The 17,882-nt window shown below is 35.0% G+C and overlaps 1 protein-coding gene and 1 non-coding gene across 4 annotated transcripts in view; one reads left to right on the plus strand and one right to left on the minus strand.

The window, feature by feature from the left end:
* The window catches only part of TMEM38B (transmembrane protein 38B), a 69,051-nt gene extending 66,127 nt beyond the window's left edge, over positions 1 to 2,924 (plus strand). For 2 of the 3 annotated variants that reach the window (XM_025282172.3, XM_006058857.4), the window contains one exon: positions 920 to 2,924. In XM_025282172.3, the coding sequence (XP_025137957.1) occupies positions 920 to 1,135 (216 nt within the window). In that variant the 3' untranslated portion in view covers positions 1,136 to 2,924. The remainder of the gene's footprint in view (positions 1 to 919) is intronic. The other variant, XM_025282174.3, reaches the window with a different exon arrangement.
* Positions 2,925 to 17,575: 14,651 nt separating this feature from the next.
* LOC112584084 lies at positions 17,576 to 17,680 on the minus strand. Its single transcript, XR_003108438.1, has one exon. It is a non-coding gene; the product is annotated as a U6 spliceosomal RNA (small nuclear RNA).
* Positions 17,681 to 17,882: the final 202 nt, after the last annotated feature.

Genomic DNA, 17,882 nt, shown 5'->3' on the forward strand with positions numbered 1-17,882 from the left:
TTTACAAGGTCAACATTACCCTGAAACCAAAAATCAGACAAAGATGCTGCAAGAAAAGAAAATTACAGGGCAATATCCCTGATGAGCATAGATGCAGAAACCAACAAAATATTAGCAGACCAGGTTCAACAATACATTAAAGAAATTATACACTGTGATCAAGTGGGATTAATTCCAGGGATGCAAGAATGGTTCATCATCTGCAAATGAATTGATATATCACATTAACAAAATGAAGGATAAAAATCATATAATTATCTCAATAGAGGTAGTAAAAGCATTTGACAGAATTCAACGTCCACTTACAATAAAAAACTGGGTATAGAGGGAATGTACCTCAACATAATAGAGGTTATATATGGCAAGCCCACAGCTAACATCATAAGTGGGCATTATGCCAGGTGAAAAAATGAGACAAAGACAAATACACTATGATTTCATTTATATGTGGAATCTAAAAAAATCCAAGCTCATAGATACAGAGAACAGATTAGTTGTTGCCAAAAGGCAGGGGGTAGGGGTTGTGAGGCTTGGTGAAATAGGTTAAAGGGAGTCAGAAGGTCCAAACTTTGAGTTATAAACAAATAAGTCATCAAGTGTGTAATGTATAGCATGGTAACTGTTGTAATATTTGAAAGTCATTAAGAGTAGCTCTTAAAAGTTCTCATCACATAAAAAAATTGTATATGTAACTGTGCATGATGAATGTTAACTAGACTTACTGTGGTGGTGATTTCACTTTATATATAAATATTGAACCATTGTGTTGTATTCCTGAAACTCGTATATTGTTATATGTCAGTTATACTTCAATAAAAAAATGTGTTTTGACTCTTTTCCTCTTTTCACTTTCTCCTCTCAGTTTTAGGAAACAGAAAACATTTGTATTTAAATTCAAAATTGAACTTTTTTTTTTCAGATAACCATGATGATTACAAAGACTGCCCTTGTGCCTTTTGCTTGTTTTGAAGATACATTGAGTCGGATGCTGTTTGGCTGGCAGCAGCAGTTTTCACCATGTGAAAAGAAAAGTGAAACAAAATCGTCTTTCAATGGTACTGGTTCATCTACCTCAAAACCTGTAGCTAATGCTTCAGATAAAGTTAAAAAGAAACATAGTAAGAAGACTGAGTAAATTCACTTGATGAGCTTGAGAAAGCAAAAAATTTTCTTTTTCTTATCTACCTGTCAGATTGTGATAAACATTTCTTGTAAATGATGTAAATAAAGATTATAAGGATTGGAGGTGACAAAAAGAAAGAACTTCTTTCTTTTTCAGGGAGACTGTCCCTTTCTGGATTGTAATTTCCTGAGTGTTATTAGTATATCATGTGAAATTGTTTTTCTAAGTTATATATAAAAGATTCTATTGTGATTTTTAAAAGTTTTATATGGATAAAAGAAGGCTGGATTTTTAAAAAATGTTAGAAAAAGTAAACCTATTGTCATTGCAAAATAACAAAAATTAAATTTTTATTGTTGAGATATTTCATAAATCTTTATTTGAATCTATTTGAGCTTTAGTTCAGCAAAATTAAATTTTTATTTCACATTACCATTATAATTCCTAGATATGAAAAAGATATGTTTAATTTTGAGTACTGGGAAGAGTAAACTTTACCTAAATCACTTTATATTATGAATGAAAATAAATTACTAGCTTAGATCTCAGAAATGAACATTGTATTTTTTTCCCATATTAAATGGAAATATCTGAAATTTAATTGTTTTCTCCTAGAATTTTTCAGTGAGAATAGAATATTATTAGTCTTAATTTTAAGTGTGTTTCATGCCCTTGTTTGTACTATTTCTTTTTTCTCAAAAAAATCAGGGGCATAATTTTTAATAAGTTACTAAGTCCATGTTTTGCTTTGTAAGTTTTGAGGAGCTTATTTTTTTCTCTCTCCTTAAAACACATTTGTTTTAACTGTGGGAGAGATTCTTCGGAGCATTTCGTATATTGTTTTGTTTGTTTGTTTGTTTTTTAATTTTTTTTTACCTTACAGTATTGTATTGGTTCTGCCACACATCAACATGAATCTGCCACGGGCGTACATGAATCCGCCATGGGTGTCGTATATTCTTAAGGATTATTTAAATTAAAAAAAATTACCTCTATGTTTCCTTTCTTATGATTACTGGTCAGTTTTCTAGTAGAATGTCTCTTACTAGTGTTACGTATGTTTGTTATGTTTTAATGTACATGTGCATGTATTATTAATCTTATTTTACATTAAAACTAGTTACAGCTCTAATGAGAATTGTCCTGGGGCATTTGACAGCAACCAGCTAATTAAGAAGAAACAAACTAAAATCTTGTATGGTAGTAGTCTACTTGAGTAAAGAATGATGACTTTACATTTTGTACCTTATTGGCAAAAATAATTACAATAATATAATAATAAGTAGAAAAGTCATTAAATAATGTTAAACTTTCTTTATTTTATAGTTTAAAATTCCAGTTATAATTTTAAAAACTCTGTGACTGACATGATTTCTTCTGCTAAGACCATGAGCCTGCATAGAGTTAGTATGTATCAGGCATTTTTGGATGACATAGAAATATTCAAATCATATTCAGTTTGAAAGTCTTGGTTTTTAAAATTAAAAAAAATAATAAATATAAACACCAGCAGGTACTATACTTTTACTTGCTAAGAAAGTTTTTTTGTGAGGGGGGAGGACCTTTGATAGCTTTGGAATGATCAGAAGTTAATTTTTTAATATTCTGACAAAAGTTATTAAATATTTAAGGGTTCTGTATTATATTTGATACTTTTATAGTTAAAAACTTTTCAGAATTAAAATGTTGCTAATTACTGGCTTAGTTTTGAAGTTTGGGTTTAACTAATTGAAATGTCAGGAATCTTATTTTACACTTGTGTTAAAGATAAACTTATTGCAATAAATTATTTAGTACCAATGGAGTATTATATTATTTTTATTTTTTTTTCTATTTTTTTTGATATAGGAGTTTATAGCTCCTGTGGCCTTTTGGTTGATTTGATATATATCCAAATGTTACTGTCCACATGAGATATACAAACTTTATTAATCTTTGCAAGTATCCATAACCTTTAATTCAGGATTTTTAAGAGCTCTACTGGAGGACATGGCTTTGGCCTGAAACCTCCCACTCTTCATGCTGCCTGCAGAGACTTGACTGGATTTACACAGCAGATTGTTACATTCCTTACCCAACATATAGCATGAATGAAGCCTGTGGACCTGCTTCACACAGACAGATAGGTAGCACTGAGAAAATTAAGATCTGGTAGGTTTTCTTAAATAAGAGGAGACAAGAAACTGGCAAGAACATGGGCTGGCTTAACTCAGTGATCTCAGCCTCTAGTAAAATAAGACCAAATTAAAATCAAACTCTTGATTTATCAGATTCGTCACTCTTCCTTGCTGAGGGTGTAATGGCTGGAGAGGGACTCCACAGATAATGTGGAGTGAATGGATTTCAGGGAAATTCCAGCTTTGCTGTAGGCAGAAAGCAAAATGTGGAGAGACGAGGAGAGACTTTCCCTCTTTGGTGTATTTTTTTTTTTTTTTTTGGTCTATTAAGGCGTACGTACATCATTCTGTTAAAATCTACCACAAATCACAAGTTGATTGCAAATGAGTGATACATTAGAAGTGGAATAACATGTTCAAGAATACCATCTCTCCCCCCACTGCTTTCTTGTTGTTTACATTTTACTGGTGATGAGGCATAGAATAAGCAAGCAGATATGTTCTTGGGGTAATACTAAAGGTTATGAATATATATTAAGCAGGACCCAGTGACAGAAAGTGAGAGAGCTGGGGGTACTTGTTAAGTAGGAGTTAGAAAGGCCTTTCTGTTAAAATTGTGTTTTACTGGAGAGGAAGTAGGGGAATAAGTCAGGCAAACATCTGTGTTAAGTTCAAGGGTCATTCTGTTTCTTCACTTAGTTGAGTTAGATTATGTATTTTCCCCCCAAATTATTGAATTTATTTTTCTTATTTAGTACAATTGCACACTTGTTTTTAACCAACATATTTCTTTGATAAGATTTTTCTTGTCTTTACAGTTTATTCTTTTTTAAGTTAAAATTCACATACAATGAAAGCATATATTTAAAGAGTTGGCAAATGCATGCAACTGGTACAGTCTAAACTCCTATCATTACTAGTGCCTCAGGAAGTTCATTTCTAGTTAAGCGCCCTCCCCACAACTGAATAGAAATAAAATCATGCAGTATATTCTCTTTGGCATAATACATCTTTCAAACAGCATAATGTTTTTGAAATTCATGCATCTTGTTGCATTTATCACTAGTTCATTCCTCTTGAATTATTTATAGCATTGTACTATATGACTATGGCACAGTTTCTTTATCATATTGATGCCCATCAAGGCTGTTTCTAGTTTGGGATGTTCTGAACAAGCTACTGTGAACATTTTTTTGTACAAATCTTTTGGGGAACATGTGTTTTTATTTTTGTTGAACAAATACCTTGGAGTAGAATTATGTTTTATTAAAAAAAAAGGCAACTGCTAGATGTCTTTTCCAAAGTAGTTGTTCCATTTTACACTTCACAACAACGTATGAGAGTTCCAGTTGATCTACAGTCTTACACAGGATTAGTGTTGTCAAGCATTTTAATTTTGTTCATTTCCAATGAGTGGTTTATAGTTTTTATGGTTTTAATTTTCATTCCCTTAATGATTAACATGACGTAGAGCACTTTTTTGTGTGTACTTATTGGCCATTTGTATATCTTGCTCTGTAAAGTGTTTCTTTGGATGTTTTGCCCATATTTTATTGAATTTATCTTTTTATTATTAAGTTGTCCTTCATGTATCTTGGATATCCATTCTTTGTTAAGTAGGTGTTTTGTACATATTTTTGTGGGGGCTATGGAATGATGCTAAAGCTGAAACTCCAGTACTTTGGCCACCTCATGCAAAGAGTTGACTCATTGGAAAAGACTCTGATGCTGGGAGGGATTGGGGGCAGGAGGAGAAGGGGACGACAGAGGATGAGATGGCTGGATGGCATCACTGACTCGATGGATGTGAGTCTGGGTGAACTCCGGGAGTTGGTGATGGATGGGGAGGCGTGGCGTGCTGCGATTCATGGAGTTGCAAAGAGTTGGACATGGCTGAGCGACTGAACTGAACTGATTGATGGACTACCTATATAATGATGTCATTTTTATAACGATGTCATTTAATGGGCACACATTTTAAATTTCAAAAAACTAATTTCCCAGAATTCTGTTTTACAGTTATTGTTTTCTATGTCTTAAGAAACTTTTACCTACCTCTAAGTTACAAATATGGGCTTCCCAGGTGGTGCTAGTGGTAAAGATTCTGCCAGCCAATGCAGGAGATGCAAGAAATGCAGGTTCCATCCCTAGGTTGGGAAGATCCCCTGAAGTAGGAAATGGCACCCCACTCCAGTATTCTTGTCTAGAAAATTCCCTGGCAGAGGAGCCTTGTGGGCTACAGTCCATGGGACTTCAAAGAGTTGGATGCAACTGAGCACACAAGTCAAATACATTTGCCCATCTGAGGAACCCCAAATAAAGGATGCCTCGCTTTTATTCTGAAAAGCACTTAAAAGAGGAACACTTTATGCTATTATGTAATGATTCTATTATTTGGGCCTAATTTTTGGTTCTGCTTCTCAAAAATCACTGTACATGTTATATATGCAGCCACTTTGTCTGTAGGAATTTATAATGTGTAAATTCCTATAATGTATTTAAAGAATACACAAGACTTTTTGTGTTGTGCTTAGTCACTCCGTCATGTTCAAGTCTTTGTGACCCCCATGGACTGCAGCCCGTCAGGCTCCTTTGTCCATGGGGATTCTCCAGGCAAGAATACTGGAGTGGGTTGCCATGCCTTCCTCTAGGGTATCTTCCTAGCTCAGGGATCAAACCCAGGTCTCCTGCACTGCAGGCAGATTCTTTACCAACTGAGCCACCAGGGAAGCCCTAGATATTGGAGTGGGTAGCCTAGCCCTTCTTTAGGGGATCTTCCTGACCCAGAAATCAAACTGGGGTCTCCTGCATTGCAGGTGTATTCTTTACCAGCTGAGCTACCAGGGTATGTCTGTTTAGGGAGTTTGTATGTAGGCTTGTCCTTGGTTTATCACAACTTTGGTATTTACAAGAGATGGTGAATAAGAATCTGACAATAAAAATCCTCTAAGCTCAGTCTAGGTATGGGATTAGTTGGGAAGGTAGTGATCCGTATTGAAATATACAATCCAAATGCATCTAGTGTGAAAATCAGTACAGCTTTGTTTACATGGCTGTCTGTTAATCCATGACAATACAAAGTTATATGGCACACTGAATTGAAGTTGAAAACTATTGTTTTTTTTTTACTACATTTAGTAAAGAGGATTAAGATTTAATTGGGATAAAAATAAGCAATTTTTATGGTGGGATTGTCGTTTGGTGTCGGGGAGAGAAGGGGAGACTGTCCTGCTGTATAAAATAACTTTAGATGTATTTTCATCCCTGTAGAATGTATTAGTAAAGAGAATAAAGTTGATAATGAATATTTTTATTTTTAGAAATATTTTGTGTAATCATATGAAGTTTGATGTAAAAATTCAGTCTATCTCAGTAAAATAGACTGTAGACTAAAACCTTTCTTGAGGATAATATGAAGTGAAAGGAATAGGCTACAGTGGCTGATAAGCAACACTGTTACATTGACATCTTAATGAGATGTGAGGAGAAGTACATAACATCTTGATTAAATTTCCAGAGGACATTTGGTATTATGAAAACCTGTGTAAGTGACAGGAAAAATTCGAAGGACTAATAGTATGGTTGGGAAATGATTCAGCTTAAAAATGTTGAAGTATACAGCTGGGAAGATTATATGAGGTCTAAACCTAAGGAAAAATGAATTTATTTTATAAAAATATGAATAACAAATTAATGAAACATTAGCTTGTTATGGTCTTCATTTTGAGCAGCTGGTATTTTGGGGGTTATATTACTGAGGAAGAGAACAGTTTGTGTTAGAGGATACATAACTGTCTTTGCCATGTCGGCTTACCTTAAAGGACTGTTTTGAAAATAAGGTATATAAAAATGTGTTTAAAACATTATTTCACAGAGAAGCATCTAGTTGATTTATGGCTATAACCAGAGTTCTGCAGTTTGGAGTGCAGAATACTGTGCCGCAGTCATTTCCTATGTATAATATTTAAATACCACAGGTCAGTAAGATTTGTTCAGAAGTCTCTTCTCTTCATTACTCTGTTACTGCGTTTTATTTTACTGTTATGGTGATATAATGATATTATTATGGAGGAGCTCACTTGTTCTGTATGGCCTTCTGACTCATGCACTTAAGTAATTCTTTCATTGCTATTACTGCACTACTATGCCAATTACTGCATTCACCTTATGTCTTCATGTTCTTAGTTGAATGCAAGTCCTCAGAAGCTCACATTATACTTCTTTCTGATTGCAAGTAGGTATTATGATAAGTTTTATGGTAATTAAATTCAGTTGAATACAATCTTTTAAAATCCTTCTGTCTCCCTCTAAAGTGGGTATGTGTTCAAGACGCTTCAGGTTTGGTCCTGCCTGACTCCTTATCTTGAGCAGTGTTACTCATGTTGTTCTTTGTAAAAAAGACTTGAAATCAAACTGTCCAGATTCTTTTAAGTTGCAGCCCCTGTCTGAACCGAATCTTTGGGGTTCTAGACATTTAAGTTCATAAATGTTCTAGTTTTTTATACCCAAATCAAAACTTTTTTTTTTGACATTAGCCATCCTTACCAGTGTGAGGTGGTATCTCATTGTAGTTTTGATTTGCATTTCCCAAATGATTAGTGACTTTGAGGATCTTTTCCTGAACTTACTGGCCATTTGTAAATCTTTGAAGAAATCTTTATCCAAGCCCTTTGTTCGTGCTTTAATTTGGTCGTTTCTTTCTTTTTTCCCCCCTGTCTCTGAGTTTTAGTTCTGTATATATTGGTTGTATAAATCCTTTATCAGATATATGACTTACAAATATTTTATCCTATTTTGTGGGTTACCTTTTTACTCTTAATATTTTACCTATTTTACTCTTAAATGTGGTGCACACATTTAAAAATATTTATGAAGTCCATTTTGTCTACTTTTTATTTTGTTGCCTTTGCTTTTGGTGTCATATTAAAGAAATCATTGCCAAATCCAGTGTCATGAAGATCTGTCCTATTTTTCCTTTTAAGAATTTTATAGTTTTAGGTGTTATATTTAGGCCTTTGATCCACTTTGAGTTAATATTTGCATATAGTGTTAGGAGGGTCCAATTTTTTTCTTTTGCATGTGTTCAGTTTTCCCAGCACCATTTATTAGAAAGGCTGTTCCTTCCCCATTGAACAGTCTCTGCACTCTTGTCAAAAATATGACCATATATGTGTTTAATTTCTGGGGGCTCGATTCTATCTAGTTGGGTGTATATGTCTGTATATCTGCTAGTATGAACACTCTTGATTACTGTAGCTTTGTATCAGGTTTTGGGATCTTCCCTTGGAAGGAAAGTTATGACCAACCTAGATAGCATATTGAAAAGCAGAGACATTACTTTGCCAACAAAGGTCTGTCTAGTCAAGGCTATGGTTTTTCCTGTGGTCATGTATGGATGTGAGAGTTGGACTGCGAAGAAAGCTGAGCGCCGAAGAATTGATGCTTTTGAACTGTGGTGTTGGAGAAGACTCTTGAGAGTCCCTTGGACTGCAAGGAGGTCCAACCAGTCCATCCTAAAGGAGATCAGTCCTGGGTGTTCTTTGGAAGGACTGATGCTAAAGCTGAAACTCCAGTACTTTGGCCACCTCCTGCGAAGAGTTGACTCATGGGAAAAGACTCTGATGCTGGGAGGGATTGGGGGCAGGAGGAGAAGGGAACGACAGAGAATGAGATGGCTGGATGGCATCACCTATCTATGGACAAGAGTTTGGGTGAACTCCAGGAGTTGGTGATGGACAGGGAGGCCTGGTGTGCTGCAATTCATGGGGTCACAAAGAGTTGGACACGACTGAGCAACTGAACTGAACTGAACTGAACTGGTGGCTCAGACAGTAAAGAATCTGCCTCCAGTGCAGGAGACCTGGGTTCGATCCCTGGGTCGGGAAGATCCCCTGGTGAAGTGAATGGCAACCCACTCCAGTGTTCTTTTCTGGAAAATCCCATGGACAGAGGAGCCTGTCAGACTACAGTCCATGGGATCACAAAAGAGCAGGTTTTTGAAATGTGTAAGTATTCTAGCTTCATTCTGTTTTAAGATTGTTTTGGCTATTTGGGGTTGCTTGAGATTCTATATAAATTTTAGGATGAGTTTTTCTAAAGAAATCAAGATATTGACAGAAATTCTATTGTAGGTCATGGGCATTATTGACAAAACTTCTAATCCATGAACGTTAGATGTGTTTCCATTTATTTATGTCTTCTTTAACTTCTTTCAGCAATATTGTTATAGTTTTTATTGTGTAAGTCTCTCACCTTGGTTAAGGTAATTCCTAAAAATTTTTTTCTTTTTTGATACTATTTTAAATGGAATTGTTTTCATGATTTCCTTTTCAGATTGTTCCTTTTTTAGTGTATAGAAATGCTATTAATTTTTGTGTGTTTACTTTTTATCCTGTCTTTTTGATGAATTCATTATTTTTAACTTTTTTGTTGTGATATTTAGAGTTTTCTACATAGAGCACCATCAGCAGATAGAGAGTTTTATTTCTTCCTTTCCATTTTGAATGCCTTTTATTTCCTTTTCTTTCCTAATTGCTTTGGTTAGGACTTCCAGTACTAAGTTTGAGAGAAGTGGCAAAAGTAAACAACTTTGTTTTTTTTCCTGATCTTTGGTGTAAAATCTTAGCCTTTCAGTATCATGCATGATGTTCTTTGTATGTTTTTCATATATGGCTTTTATTATGTTGAGGTAATTTCCTCCTATTCCTAGTTTATTCAGTGTTTTTATCATGAAAATGTGTTGAGTTTTGTCAAATGCTTTTTCTGTATTTGTTGAGGTGATCACATGGGTTTTTTTTCCCTTCATGGGATTAATGTAGTATATTACATTGATCAGTTTCATATGTTCAACCATCCTCGCATTCCAAGAATAAATCTCACTTGGTCATGGTATACGATCATTTTAGTACGTTGTTGAATTTGGTTTGGAAGTGTTTTGTTGAAGATTTTTGCATCAGTGTTCATAAGGGATATTGGTATATAGTTTTGTTTTTTCTTGTAGTATTGTTGCTTAACATTGGGATCATGGATCAATGCTGGCTATCAAGATAATGCTGGCCTCTCATAGAATGAGTTATGAAGTGTTGCCCTGTCTTTAATTTTTTGGGAAAGTGTGAAAAGGATTATTATTAGTTCTTTTATGTGTTTGATAGAATTCACCAGTAAAGTCATTAGATCTGGGGCTTTCTTTGTTGGGATTTTTTTTTTTATTACTCCGTACTAGTTACAGGTTTTCTCAGATTTTACATTTCTTTGTGATTTAGTCTTTGCAGGTTTTATGTTTCTAGGAATTTGTTCATCTAAGTTATCCAGTTTGTTGGTATACAGTTGCTTATGGTACTCTCTTACAGTCCTTTTTTATTCCTTTAGAATTCCTTTATTCCTTTTCATTTCTGATTTTGGTAATTTGAATCTTCTCTCTTTTTTTTTTTCTCAGTTCATCTAGCTAAAGGTTTGTTGATTTATTTTCATTACTTTTTATTATTATTTTTCTGTTCTCTATCGCTGCTACACTCTATTTTGTTTCTTCTGCTAGCTTGGGTTTAGTTTGTTCTTAAGATTTATAGTTTTTTAGGTTGTAAAGTTAGATTGTGGATTTTAAATCTTCCTTATTTTGAATGTAATCATTTTGGGCTATAAAATTCTCCCTTTGTCTGGCTTTCACTGTGTTCTGTAAGTTCGGATGTTGTATTTTAGTTTCACTTGTCTCTAAGTATTTTCTAATTTCTCTTGTGATTTAACCTTTGGTCCATTGTTTAAGAATGTGCTGTTTAATTTCCACAAATTTGTGGATTTTCCAATTTAATCCTATTACTGATTTTTAAATTTCATTCTGTTGTGATTGGAGAAGATACTCTGCATAATACCTATTTGCCTCTCTTGTGACTTAATTTGTGATGTAAGATATACTCTATCCTGGAAAGTGTCCCATGTGCACTTGAGAAGAATGCATGTGCTCTTGTTGGGTAGAATATTCTGTATATGTCTGTTAGCTCTGGTTGGTTTATTGTGCTGTTGAAGTCCTCTATTTTCTTACCTTTTTTTTGGTTGTTCTGTTAATATTATTATGAGTATGGGGTATTGAAGTCTTCAACTATTGTTGTAGAACTGTCTATTTCTCCCTTCAATTTTGTCAACTTTTTCTTCATGTATTTTGATGGCCTGTTATTAGCTATGTAAGTATAGTGAATACAATAATGATTGTTGTATCTTCATGCTCTATTGGATCTTGCCTTAATGTATAATTATTAATGCATAATGCCCTTTGTCTCTTACAGCTGTTTTTGATTAAAGTTATTTTGGCATGCTCTGTTTTGGTTATTATTTGCATTACATGCCTTTTTCCATCCTTTTACTTTCAGTCTTTCTGTCTTTGGGTCTAAAGTGAGTCTACTGTAGAGGGCATATGGTTGGATCATTTTTAAAATCCATTCTACCAATCTCTGTCTTTTGATTGGGGAGTTTAATCTGTTTCTACTTTATTGTTAAACAGTGCTAACCATCGTCTGAATCTTTTGGAAAATTAATCTTTTTGCAATAGTAACATCATAGATCACTGATCACAGATTACCATAACAAATAAAAATGAAAAAGTTTGAAATATTGTGAGAATTACTGAAATGTGACATTGAGACACAAAGTATGAGCAGCTGCTCTTGGAAAAATTCACTGACAGACTTGTACTATGCAGAGTTACCAACAAACTTCAATTAAAAAAAAAAGTACAATATGTGTAAAGTGCAATAAAATGAGATATGCCTGCAATTAGTGATGTAGAAGGACTTTCTCTTGTCACTTTCTATTTGTTTCATGTATGGCATATAACTTTTTATTCATTATTTCCTGCATTACTTTCTTCTTTTGCATTTAGTTGATTTTGTGTAGTGAAATGTTTAAGTTCCTTTCCCTTTTCCTTTTATATATATTCTACAGCTATTTTCTTTTTGGATGCTATGAAAATTCCATTTAACATTCTGAAGGTATAACATTCTTATTTGAATTTATACCATCTGAACTTCAACAACAGAAAAACTCTGCTCTTTTAATAGCTCTATTTCCACCCCTTTTGATTGTTGATGTCCTAAAATTACATCTTTATACATTATGTGCCCCCAAATATAAACTAATAATATAAATGCATCAGCTTCTTAAGTAGAAAACCAAATGTGGAGTTACAAACCATAGTTACAGTATTACTTTTGAACTAATAATTGTTTTTAAAAGATATATCAGTCTCTTACATTGTGGAAAACAAAATGTGGAGTTTTCAACCATTATTACAGTAATATCAGCTTTTATCATTGTACATCTATTTGCCTTTATTAATTCTATATTTCTTTGTATCACCTCAAGTTACTGTTGAGTATCCTTTCATTTCACATAGCAACTCACTTGAGTATTTCTTTTAGGGAAGATTTAGTGGTAACAAACTCAATTTTTGTTTATTTGAGAATGCCTTGATTTCTTGCTCACTTTTAGAGGATATTATGCTGGATGTACGGAGAAGGCAATGGCACCCCACTCCAGTAATCTTGCCTGGAAAATCCCATGGGCAGAGGAGCCTGGTAGGCTGCAGTCCCTGGGGTCGCTAAGAGTCGGACATGACTGAGCAACTTCATTTTCACTTTTCACTTTGATGCATTGGAGAAGGAAATGGCAACCCACTCCAGTGTTCTTGCCTGAAGGATCCCAGGGATGGGGGAGCCTGGTGGGCTGCCATCTATGGGGTCGCACAGAGTCGGACACGACTGAAGTGACTTAGCAGTTATGCGGGATGTAAAATTTTTGGTCATCAAGTTTTTTTCTTTTAACATTTAGAATATGTTGGTCTACCTCTGGCCTCCAACATTTCTGATGAGAAATCTGCTGACAGTATTATTGAGTATCCCTTATGTATGATGAATCACTTCTCTCTCGGTCCTTTCAAGGTTGTCTTTTGAAAGTTTGATTATAATGTGTCTTGGTATGAGTTTCTTTGAGTTAATCTTACTTAGAGTTCATTGAGCTTCTTGAATGTTTATGTCTTTCATCAAATTTGGAAAGTTTTCAGCCATTTTTTTCTTCAGATACTGTCTCTTCTTTCTTGCTCTCTTTTCCATTTGAGACTCCTACAATGTGGATAATGTTCTGCTAGATGGTAGTCAAGAAGGCTCTGTTCACTTTTCAGTCTTTTTTCTTTCTGTTCCTCTAATAATTTTCATTGTCCTATCTTCAGTTTTGCTGATTATTTCTTCTGCCTATCCAAATTTGTCTTTGCCTCTGTCAAGTAAATTTTAAATTTCAATTATTGTACTTTTCTGCTGCAGAATTTCTTTTTGTTTTCTGGCTTTCCATCTAGTGATATTTCCTTTTTTTTTTTTTTTTTTTAACACATTGTTGTCTTGGCTTCTCCACATCTTCTCTTAGTTCTTTGAGCATCTTTAAGACTTTTTAAAAGTCTTTATCTCATAAATCTGCCACCAGATTTATGAGTCTGTTTCAGTGACAGTTTCTGATTATTTATTTTGAATGAGCCACACTTTTCTGTTTCTCTTGTGAATTTTGTTGACAGCTGGACATTTGAATCTAATAATGTTGTAAATGCAAATCAGGTTCTCTCCCTTCCTAGGGTTTGGTGGTTTATAAGAAATTGTTTTTGTTTATTGTTTTGTTTTGTCTTGTGTTTGTTGCAGATTATTTTCGTGTTAGAAGTTAGCCTGAGGTATAAACATAGATCTTCTCATGTCTGTTTTCAGCCTGTGCCTTTTACTGGGCATGCACAGTCACTTTCTCATTTCTTCCATAGATACAATTGTTTTTGAATGTCCTAGCCGTATATGTCTGGATCCTAAAAGGGGGAAAAGAGAAAAATGAAGAGAGGAAAAAGGGCACTGGCCCTGCATATCCCCTAGACGTTATTTAATTCGGGGGGAAGGGGTGAAACAAAAATGGCTGCCTACTTTGCACCTTTGTGATCAAAAACATCAATCAGCAAGCAAAACATCGATTCCTGGTATTTGGAAGACAGTCTTTTTTGCCAGCCCTGGCTCCTGCAACTTGTGTGCAGGTTGTTCCTGGAACACATGTATGAATGCCTGAGAGGGCTAGGGTGGGGAAATGACTAGCTACTATTATGCTAAGAGTAGAAACTGACTAAAAAGAAACAATCTGTGAATTATTGGAGTCCCAGAAGAAGAAGAGAGGTAGATGAAGAAAGAAAGTTTATTTAAAGAAATAATGGCAGAGAATGTCCCAAATCTGGGAACAGTTTGGATATTCAAATTCATGAAGCTTGTAGGTCACCAAACAATCTCAACTTAAAGTGATATTCTCCAAGGCACATTGTGTTATAAGAAAGCTGTCAAAAATTAAAGACAAAAAGAGAATCTTAAAAGCATCAAGAGGGAAGAAAGTTGTACTTATAAGGGAACTCCTATAGGTCTACTGGGAGATTTCTCAGCAGAAACTTTGCAGTCTATGTGAGAGTAGTATGATATATTCAAAGTGAAATATATACAACTGAAAGCAAATCTATGCAACTGAAAGGAAAAAACTGCCAGCCAATAATATCTGACTGGCAAACTTGTATCTCAAAAATTAAGGCAATATAAGTACTTTCCCAGACAGACAGAAGCTGAAGGGAGTAGCTCACCAGTGACCTGCCTTGTAAGAGATGCTGAAAGAACTTACTGAAGCCAAAATGAAAAGATGCTAATTAATAACATGAAAATGTGAAAAGATGTTAATTAGTAGTGTGAAAATATACATGAAAAGGTAAGTATGTAGTCAAAATCAGAATACTCTAATACTGTAATATAGTGATGTGTTAACCATTTAACTCTAGTATAAATGTTAAGAACAAAACTGTTAAAAATAATAATTTATGAATACATAATATAAAAAGGTAAATTGTGATATTGAAAACATGAAAGGGAAAGTAAGAGAGTAGTTTTGTATATCAGTTCAGTTCAGTCATTCAGTCGTGTCCAACTCTTTGCGACCCCATGAGTTTTGTATATAATCGAAGATAAATCATTATCAGTGTAAAATAGACTGGTGTATCTATAAAATATGTAAGCCTCATAGTAACCACAAAGCAGAACCTACAGTAGATAAACTAACAGTAAAGATTAGAGAATCAAAGCATATCAAAATGAAGAATTATCAGTTCACAAAGGAAAGCAGCAAGAGAAGAGGAAAGGAATAAGGGAACTAAAAAGCATCCAGAAAACAATAAGATGTCATTAGTAAGTCCTTACTTTATTAGTAAGTCATCAAAAAATAACTTGTAAGTGGATTAAATTATCCAATGGAAAGTCATAGAGTGGCTAGATGAGTAAGAAAATAAGACCGAACTATGTGCTGTACGTAAAAGATTCACTTAAGCTTTAAGGATACACATATGCTGAAAGTGGAAACATAGAAAAAGATATTTCATGTAAGTAGAACTCAAGAGACCAGGGATAACTATATTTACATCAGACAAAATAGACTGTAGGTCAAAAACAGTAACAAGAGACAAGGTCAATAACTAATGATAAAAGGATCAATTCATTAAGAGGACATTCAATTCATTAAGAGGATATAACATATTTATATGCACCCCACATGAGAGCACTTACGTATATGAAGCAAATACAGATCTGAAGGGAGTAAGAAATACTATAAGAATAGTAGGCACTTCAGTCCTCTATTTTTAACAATGCATAGATCGTATAGACAGTAAATCAATAAGAAAACAGTGGGTTTGGACAACATTATAGACGAAATGGGCCTAATAGACAAATACAGAATATTCCATTGAACAGCAGCAGAACTTACTTCTCAAAGGCATATGGAACATTCTCCATCATAGTCCATACGTTAGGCCACAAAACAATTTCAGCAAATTTAAGAAGACATAAAACCTCACTGAAAGAAATGAAAGGAGACCTAAATAAATGGAAAGATAACCCATGTTCATGCATTAGAAGACTTCAACATTGTTAAGATGACAGTATGTCCCAAAGCACTCTACAGACCCAAATGCAATCCCTATAAAAATTCCAATAGTCTTTTTTTTGTTTGTTTTCAAAAAATGGAAAGGCCAATCCTCAATTTATATTGAGGTTATATATGTGTTCAACAACATGGACTTCTCTCCACAGCCATCCTGGCTGTAGCTGCTGCTGAGTGCCCAATCTGCCAGCCATAGAGAACAGTACTAAGCCTACATCATGGCACCAGTTTGATTGCATTGGACTGCTTCCATCATGGAAGGGGCAGCACTTTGCTCTTACTGGAACAGACACTTTGGACATGGATTTGATTTCCCTGAATGCAGTGCTTCTACCAAAACAGAATGCCTTACGTACACCATAGTATTCCACATAGTATTTCTTCTGATCAAGGAATTCCCTTCATGGGAAATAAAGTGCAACAATTGGCCCATGGTCATGATAATTCACTGGTCTTAACTGTGTTCCCCGTGCTTCTCCCTTGTGTCTCATCTGTGCACTCTGCTGGTTCAGGTTCGAAGCCTCTCAAACATGGCCAGAAGAGTATATTTCAGATACGGATCCAGGACACAGCTAACAGTGTTTATAACCTGGGTTAACAGAAGTTCCATCTGGTTTCAGAAGTTCCTGATTACCCTAAAGAAGGCAATTTCCACATCTTCTATCACAACAACAACAAACGACTCTAGAAAAGCAAAGGAAGTGAGTAATATGTTGATTGGAATTCTTTTGGATCCTGTCATCTCTTCACAGAGTGACAACTAAAGTTACAGGCTTGCATTCCCTCACTGAGGGATACCAGGCAAGCCACTCCCGGATGAGCAGATTGAGAGAAACAGGCTCAGGGCTGTGCGTGTGTATGCATCCTCATCTCCTTGCCTTAAATCCAGCTTCTTCACTGAGTTCATAGACTGTCATGCTTATTTAGATGGGATTGGCAGATAAGCTGGGATCTCAGCCATGCATGCATGGTAAGAGAAGCCAGCAAGTGGAGACTGAGTGCACGGCCAGGGAGGTTAACTCATCAAGGAGGAGGGTCCTCGTGGATGATTCTCTAAAGGGTATTTAGTGAATTGGGAGTTGATCCACTTGTGTTAGTTGGTTATGCCAACTGCAGTAACCAAAGTTTCCAGAATATATAATGGCTCAAATACATTCAAGTTGATTTTTAGTTCCAAGAAGAGTTCAAGACATTTCAAGTTGGTGGAGAACAATGCTTTGCACAGGCATTCAGAGAGCCAGGCTGATAAGCTTTGCAGTTAAAAAAAAAAAAATGTAGTATAGTTGATTTACAATATTGTGTTTTAGGAGCAAAGTGATTCAGTTATTTTTTTTTTCCCCTCAGATTATATTCCATTATAGATTAAGTGAAAGGTGTCACGAATTTGGGTGCCATCCTTCTGCAGGGGCCATGCTCATCTCTGTATCAGTCCAGTTTTTAGTTTATGTACTGCTAAAGTGAGCACAACTTTGCCATTTTCAATAAATGACTTTCAGGGTTGCCCTGGAAGGGGAAAGAGGCACATACAAAGTTTTTATGAGCTAAACTTGAAATACCATGACTCACCTCCCTTTGGTAAAACTGAATGATACAGCCACATCTAACTGAAAGAGACTGGACTATGAGCCCAAGAAGAGGAGATGAATTTGGTGAGAACTAGCAGCCTT

Source organism: Bubalus bubalis, chromosome 3 (assembly GCF_019923935.1).
Source record: "Bubalus bubalis isolate 160015118507 breed Murrah chromosome 3, NDDB_SH_1, whole genome shotgun sequence".
NCBI lineage: Eukaryota > Metazoa > Chordata > Mammalia > Artiodactyla > Bovidae > Bubalus > Bubalus bubalis.